The sequence below is a fragment of the Juglans regia genome, chromosome 1, assembly GCF_001411555.2.
Source record: "Juglans regia cultivar Chandler chromosome 1, Walnut 2.0, whole genome shotgun sequence".
Classification (NCBI taxonomy): domain Eukaryota; kingdom Viridiplantae; phylum Streptophyta; class Magnoliopsida; order Fagales; family Juglandaceae; genus Juglans; species Juglans regia.
The window spans coordinates 27173205-27181911 of NC_049901.1; the positions used below are offsets into that span (position 1 = coordinate 27173205).

General features: G+C 37.7%; 1 protein-coding gene across 2 annotated transcripts; it reads right to left on the minus strand.

The window, feature by feature from the left end:
• Nucleotides 1-3831: 3831 nt before the first annotated feature.
• On the minus strand, nt 3832-6909 carry LOC108993491 (pentatricopeptide repeat-containing protein At4g21065-like). Of its 2 annotated transcripts, XM_018968425.2 has the most exons (2): nt 4429-6909; nt 3832-4336 (listed from the first exon to the last, which is right to left on the minus strand). In XM_018968425.2, the coding sequence occupies exons 1-2, from the start codon at nt 6708-6710 to the stop codon at nt 4333-4335; spliced, it is 2286 nt and encodes a 761-aa protein (XP_018823970.1). In that variant the 5' UTR covers nt 6711-6909; the 3' UTR covers nt 3832-4332. The 2 variants fall into 2 exon arrangements, with proteins under 2 accessions (XP_018823970.1, XP_018823969.1); XM_018968424.2 differs by having other exon boundaries at nt 3832-6909.
• Nucleotides 6910-8707: the final 1798 nt, after the last annotated feature.

Here is an 8707-nt window from a genome sequence, read left to right on the forward strand (position 1 = left end):
ATGTCATTCATAATATTTTTGAATTCACTAGGGGTATTTTTTAGACCAAAAGACATTACATTCCACTCGTAGTGTCCAAATAGGGTAGTAAAAGTAGTCTTATACCTATCGGACTCAGTAATTTGGATTTGCTAAAATCCCGACTTTAGGTTGAATTTGGAGAAGACAATTGCATCACATAACCTATGAATTAAGTCATTCTAGTTGGGGATAGGATACCTAATCCATTCTAAGATTTTGTTCAAAGGTTTGTAATTAATAACTAGTCGGGATGTCCCTCTCTCAATTTCTGCATTTTTTTAGACATAAAAAGCAGCACAGGACCATGGATACTTACTGGGCCTAATAATTTGTTTAGCTAGGAAATCATTGATTTCATTTTTGTAAAATTCCAACGTCTCACTATTCATTTGAATGAGTTGAGCTTTAGTCGGAATGTTTTTTCACAAAAATCCTTAATATAAGGTAAAGAAACATGATGTTTCTTCCTATGCCAAAAAGCATTTGAAAGATTAGAACAAACATTATTAACCAGTTTTATGTGAAAATCACTGATTTTTGACTGAAGCAAAGTATTAGAGAGTTGTTCTGAAATCTTTTTGAATTTGATTTCCTATTGTAAAAAATTCAAATGCTTTGATTTTGCAGAAAGCAAAGATTTCAAACTTTTGTCTATATCAATTTAAAATTTTGAAGCAAATTTAAACTTAACTTTTTGTCCAAAATGATCAGTAATAATACCATTATTTTCAAAAAGAAATTGATACAAAGAAGAAATAAAAGGAATTCATAATATGACTTTATCTGTCATATTTTTAATGAGTACAGAAGGAATTTTAAAACCGAAATTATCCTGGCATACATGAGCAGTATTAAGTTCATACCTGATCTTCATCTGAGATCCATTTGTCGAGAATAATCTCTTAGTAGATTTCTCATAGTATTTACCAGGAATTATTCCTTCCTGGGTATGATTCATATTTGAGCCGGAGTCAGTCATAGCAACCACAGAAAATTAAAATTCATGGCAAACAATAATAGAAATATTAAAAAACCATTTAGGAGGAATCGTATAATGAATTAAAACATATCTGATTCTTAGAAGATTTCTCTTCTTTTTGACTGGAATCATAATCATTTGCTTGCTCATTGTCAGAATGAATTTCTTGATAAAATTGCTTATCAATTTTTAGACACAATACTTGTTTGAAAGAATCATTTTTAGATTTGAGATTATTGATCTCAGCTTTGAGTTCAATAATTCATCATACCCAAATCAACTAGTACAAGAGATATTTATATATGCTAGTACAAGCTTGCTTATATATATATACATATATGCTAATACAAGAGATAAGATCAAAGCTCCTACCCGAATCAGCAAGATCTCTCTAATTCAAAACATATTTCTCGTGTCTTTTCTCACTTTAGGCTACAGCAAGCTTCCTGTCTTACACTCTTGTTTTAATGCTTTGGAGTGGTACTTCAACTTAGTTATCATCTGCAAGTAGGCTCAAATCTTGGTAATTTCAAAGTGTAAGGATTGTGCCAAAATGAGAGAAAAAATTCCTTCACATGGATAAAATACTGACGACAAGTAGGTAGTTGGGCAAGCAACTTGTGGCCAAAGTTGAAGTAAGGCAAGTAGCATGTTATACAACTTGGTAGATGCGGGACATCACAGGGTGATAAAGGAAGGTTAGCCCTATACTAGACAACCATAGTGTGTGTTGACCATACGAAGGGTGAGCAACTGGCGAGGACAAGCCTGGTGAAAAGCTAGGAGCACTCCGAGATTAACACATAGGAGCTTAGAAGGCAACATGTGTCGTACCCAAAGCCCATGCTCCATTAGGAGCGTCACAGTAGTAGTATGTCTAGGAAAATGAAATACGGACCTGCAATCCATATCATGTTATCTCAGAAGTATGGTCTAACACCACATGGGAGAATCTCATAAGGGGAAGAAATGCGGGTTTGGTCTTAAGGAAAGTTGGAGAGATGTACGCACTTTGTCCCATCAATCACTCGGTCTCTACCATTCTTCCACTCTAGAGGAAAAATGGACGGTTGAGGGCTGAAGTCTCTCATTCAAGCAAGGCAGAGGTCAGAGGAAGCATCAAAATCTGTTAGGACTGTAACTAGCATGTCCTTTTTTAATTTATAATTTAAGATGTTTATTGTATTTAGGCGACGAACACTCTATGGTTCAATACTTTTGTATGTAAGTGATGAACTTTATGATGGTCTATAACTATATATGGGAAAAAGTGATAGTGACATATGGATATTCTATTAATGATGAAGTAATTGTATGCTTCTGTGGTACTACTAAATTAATCTTCGACTAATCTCCCTTACTGTTAATGATGGAGCTTCAGGAGATAGAGAACAAAAAGGCAGGTAGGACATTATTGTTGAACAACCTTTTCAGAAGACACAATTAGGTTTAGAACTTGACAGGGTCACCTTGGTGGAGGAGATTCAGGGCGACAAAAATCCAGGGCGTTGTGGTTGAAAGGGGGGATAGATGTACGAAATTCTTTCATCTAGTTGCCAATTCATTTAGGAGTACAAGCACAACTCACATAGGAGGACCAATGTCATTTAGATGTTTAATATTAATGGAGATGTTTCTTTGGATGTATTGAGATCAAAGCTGCTGGGTTTTACAAGTATTTTCTCATTGAACAAATGGTGGCAAAGCTCAATAGTTTAGCTTTGAGGCCATTGATCATCAAAGTGCTACATGGTTTGGGAGGCCTTAAAAAAAAAGAAAAAAAAAAGGAGAGATTTCTGAAGTAGTATCATAGTTTCAAAGATGTTAAAAGATAAAGCATCAGGATCGAATGATTTCACTATAGGCTTCTTTCAATCTTATTGGGAAATGGTGATGATATGGTGAAGATGTTCTAGGAACTCTTCTCACTTGGGATGTTCGAGATATAAGGCGCCTTAATGATAGTATTTTTGGCATGAGCAACTTCTTTGGGAAAGATCTTAACCATGAACATGTTATGAAAATATCGGATTATTATTATTGAACGATGATGTATGTGCAAAAAATGTGATGAAACAACGTGTCATCTGTTACTCCATTGTGGTTGCAAAGGTATTACGGTTTGATTTCTTTGAAAGAATGAAGTCAGCTTGGGTTATGCCTACAAAAGTGGTCAAGCTTCTAGCCAACCGGAGAACCATTTGCGGTATTCTACAAATTGCAACTAGGTGAAAGATGGTTTCTATTTGTATTCTATGGTGCATACAGACAAAATGAAATGATTGAAGAATTAGAAGATAGGGAACACTCACTGAAGGAGATTAGATTGTTTCTTTTAATACATTATTTCTATGGACTAAAGATATTGACTTTGATGGGCTAGATTTTCATAATTTCCTTGTATCTATTTCTTCATATTAACTAGGTATTTTATCTTGTGTACTTCTTGTGTATTTAGGCTACATCTACTTTTGCCATTATGAATAAAATCTTTTACTAAAATAAAAAAATATGATTCCACATCTGTCGTTTGACAGGTTACATATGTGACTTGTGTTAGAAAACTAAAAATAAAATCCTATATTTTCAAAATAAAAAGTTATTAAAAATGAATATTAAATTAAAGTCATATCAGTTTGTAAGATTACTTTTGTGTAATTCTTTTGTAGTTAAAGTATTTCTTTTAAATTTAACATTTGATTTCTAAACAATTTGGGTTTCTTTAATTTTAAATAATCAAATATATGGTTTCTTTGTCTATTTAATTCAAGTTTTTTATAATTTTTTTTAATAACTAATCAGAAATTTTATTAATAAAGTAGCAGGCGTAGTCCAAATACGCATGATTTACATGAGAGAAACACCCAAGTCAAGATTATAGCTGAAGCAAGAAACACGTGAACACTGAAATCCATCGCATCGCATCTCTCTTCTCAAATACACCACAACAAACATATTGGATTCATCTTGCCATATTGCTACAATTTGTGGATTAGCAATTTGCTAGATCGTCCAAAAATCATCTAGTGCCTCTTGTACCCTATTTTGAACAAAAAACCACGAGAGCACCCTCAAGGTCGACGTTTTCTGGCACTAACGGGTCTCTGTCAAGAACAGCATTGTCCGCTATTTGGCCTTTGCTTTTAACCCCGAGTCTACCTGATTTAGTTGGTCTTAGTCTGCCAATGGGCTTCATTCCTGTTGTGATTCACTCGTCTGCGCGTGTTGCCCACCCCCTTTTTTACTCTAGTATCCTCCTGGACAGCACCATTTAGGAGAGGACTAGGAAGCTTGACCATTTGGGCTCCGTTCTTTCTCTGCTAAATTGCTGCTCAGCTGCTTTCCAGGGTTTAAATAAGTATAAAGTGAAGTGCATCCCATTTATGACTTGTAAGATTAGATGTATGAGACACTAAGGCTTTGCTCACCAGTAATCTCCACAAGTGCAGTGCCCACTCTTAAAGTGGTGGAATCGATGCATATCCCTCACAATTATTTCCCTATGCAAAAGCTGAGAAGTATACTTCACAAAACTATGACAGTCAATACAAATCCGGAGGTTCTTCATTATCCGAATTGGCATCTCAGAAGTTGTGCTAATGATTCCATAAACAAGTGCAAGTTTTTCACTATGATAACCAAGAAGCACTTCTCTTTGTTCTTCTTCTACATCCTGCATCACCAGGTTCACATCAGATGAGTATCCGATTTCCTTCAATCTTCCAGTCAGCTCAGCCAAGCATGAATAGATATCTGTGTCCTGTGGATGCGACCTATCTCCCATGACAAAAGTGTGGACTTGATTCTTCAGTTGGATCCAAGACTGACCAGGGACTTTCTTAACCATTCTCCGTCGCATCAAGCTCCTCACATTAGCTGCCTCTACCCATCTATCATTAGTAGAGCACATATTTGATAACAAAATATAAGGTCCAGCTTCTAATGGTTCAAGCTGAAGAAGTTTTTCAGAAACCCACTTTCCCATCTCAATATTTTTGTAAAGTGTGCAAGAAGATAGAAATGATCTCCAAACCCCACTCAAGTCAGAGATAGCATTTTCATGAATGAACGCCTCTACCTTATCCAAGTGACCAGCTCGACCATAAAGATCAACCATACATGTGAAGTGTTCAACTCCAGGTTTGATGCCATAAACTTCTTTCATCAACCTGAAATATTTGGAGCCTTCTTCAAGCAGCCCGGCATGGCTGCATGCAGTTAAAACCCCTACAAAAGTAACCTCGTTTGGTTTTATCCCCTCATGCACCATTTGCTCAAAAAGCCAGATGGCTTTCCTCCCTTGACCATGTAAAGCACTGCCAGTAATCATTGCAGTCCACAATACAACATTAGGATGGATAGTTTGCTTGAAAATTGTCCAAGCATCATCCAAGCTTCCACATTTAGCATACATGTAAACTGACGAGGAACTGAGGTAAACATCTAAAGTGTACCCAACCTTCTGAATGTATGCATGGATCTGACGGCCAAGTTCCAAAATTCCAGCATCAGCACATGCAGAAACAATGCTTGTGATGGTAAACCTGTCCACCTCAACTTGTTCATGGACCATAGAGATAAACATTTTTAAAGCATCTTTGAACTCGCCATTCTGAACATACCCAGACACCATTGAACTCCATGAAACAATTTCCGCTGTTGGTTCATCAAAAGTGATCTTGGAGTTTTGTGTTCCAACACAGTCTAGAGGCCTTTTTCTGAAGATTACTGATGCCTTCTCCATTTTCCCACACTTGCAATACATATCTATAAGTGAAGTCCTTACAAACCCATCTTTCTCGAAACCAAACTTCAGAGCACGACCATGAATTTGTCTCCCTAGTTCCATGATGGATAAAGACGAAACCAAAACCAATGCTATGGAAAAAGTAACTTTATTCAGCACATGACCATTCCTTGCCATCTCATATAGTAGCTCCAGTGCAGTTCTTTCGTAACCATTTCTCATTAGCCCATCTAAGATTGTATTCCAACTCGCAACATCTTTAGAGGGCATACTATTGAACATGGCAAGAGACTTCTCCATGTCCCTAAGGTGCAAATATGCACCAACCATTATATTCCATGACACTGTGTCTCTCTCAAGCATCACTGAAAATAATGTTTTTGCATAATCAAAGGACCCACATTTCACATAAAAGTCAAGAATAGAGTTATCCAGTACGACATCCAAATTAATTCCACTTCTCAATATCCACCCGTGAATTCCCATACCCATTCGAAGATCACTTGTACTAGAACAACACTTAAAAACAATAGATAACGAAAATTGGTTTGGATGGACACCCTCAATTCGCATCTCCCTAAGGAGGTCCAACACCATAGTAGATACCCCAATTCGAGCATAGCCCGACATAAGAATTGTCCACGTACGGACATCTCTATCAGAAATTTCGTTGAACAACTTCTGTGCATAATTTAAATCCTGAGATTTCACAGAAAGATTTAGAAAATGATTGGCCACATTCAAATTTTGGAAGGAGCCGCTCTTTACCGCCTTAGCATGATGGATGCCGACTGCTAAATCAGCCGTTAAATAATGTACTGGTGAAGAGTGGTACCAAAAGAATTGGAATCGACGAAACTCAAACTTGGTGGTGTTTGTAGTTAAACAATCCAGAGTGAGAAAGTGGGCTCGTTTAGAAAATCTAGTTGGGATAAAGCATAAGCTGAGACAACACCGTCTCATTTTTTACCCTCTAGCAAACAATCAAGCATCATCAAGTACCGTAAAACAAGAAAAAGACCCCTACAAAAAATATGGGAAAAGACATCGAGATTTAAAAAATATTTTAAAAAAATGTATTCTGAACTACAGTAATAAACCAAAACAGAGGATGCGCAAATAATTAACACTTTGGATTAGTTGGGAAGTGAGAAAAAATAAGAAAGAGATTAGGAATTCGACGCGGTGTTAAAAGAGAGGATTTACACCCTCTGATAGTCGGACACACATCACAATTTTAGGAAGCTTAAAATACAACCGGTCTCATTTAATCCAATCCCCGTGCATCACTCTCATTTTTTTTTTACAATTTTTCTAAATTTTTTATATAAAATATAATAAATAATTCAACTTTTTCAAATCTCAAAATAATAATAATAATATTAAAAAATAATATTCTAATATTTTATTCAATTTTCATCTAAAATTATCTCATCTCATCTTACTATCCAATTGAGGCCCTAGTCACTCTCTCAAGTGATCTCAACATCTCCGAAACCAAAGGGCATGAAATTAACAAAAACAAAAAATCTTACAAACCTAAGAATTAACATTTCTAGAAGGTTAGCAAAAACAATGAATTTTGCTAACCCAAAACTTCTAACATCTCTATTCTAATGGTACTTTTGTCAAGGCTTGCAGTCTGACACTTGATGGTTGAAGTGGTGGAGGGGATATTCCCCTCCTAGCCCACTGGGTTGGGCCTGGGTAAGACTCTGAAGCCCATACCGGCCTGGATCGCTCCTCTCCTATGGCCTAAGAATCACGAGTGGAACCCAACCCATAAGCTGCATTAGAAGAAAGGGGCAACATTGTGTGGAAAACAGTTTTTTTTTTGGGGATAGACGTGAAATGCCGACCCTGACACTCACCTATGATACCTAGCATTAAAAGATCTACACCGACAAGTTAATGCAGAATACTAACAACTCTGCATTCTTTGACGATGGGGACGAGAAGTGACCACTCCTACCACCTACCATCTAGACGCCACCCAGGGAGCCACATCACATTCATTAATGGAGCCACCTTAGAAGTTGCACCGCATTAAAGGCCATGACTTTGGCAACTGTGGGCGTGACACAAACCTCTAACATAGTGTATTGGATGTCCCCCTGATGCCTTGTATAAAAGCCAAACTCCAGGTATGAATAACTCTCTCTAAACTCTCGAATTAACATGCGATTCTCCAAGAAGAATAAGTACTGACTTTGACTGGACCACCACTGAGCCCACTTTCGTCTCTTTAATTGCAGGTAGAAAGATCCCGACCAGAGTTGTGGGAGCTTAGCCCAGGTGTATGAAACACATTGTCAACAATGGCGCCGTCTGTGGGATCTCTATAGATACAACGCATCCTTCATATGCCAGATGAGGCGGGGTTGAGTAGGAACGAACAAGAAGAATCTCGGAGCACTGGTAGGGTAGACGCCGATGAAGAAGAAAGAAAGAAGCTGCATAGCCTCATCGACAAATATAAGGAGATGGTGAGGAAGATGGGCGCCTCCACATTGGTGGATCAACTACTCACCAACACAGACTTACCTTACAATACTGAGGTGATCAGCATCCCCCAAATAGAAATGCACAATGGGTGCAGGGACTCCCTTGAGTACTTGGAAACCTTCAAGGCTTATATGACCCTGCACGTTTTCCAGGAAAAATTGTTTGTTGGGGCCTTCCCACTAACCTTGAAGGGGGCCGTGAGGGGATGGTTTGGGTCGTTTGTACCCAGGTTAGTCGATAGCTGTGGAGAGTTAGTCTGTCTATTCCTCACACAGTTCATAACCAACAGGAGGAGAAGGCTCTTCATCACGTACCTCTTAACCATCAAACAAAGGATGAAAGTCTGAAAGCATATCTGGCCAGGTTTAACAAAGTGCGCATGACGATGGACGACTAGGATGAAAAACTATCCTAGCGGCGCTCCTGGGAGGCATATGGCCCCGAAACCTGTTCAT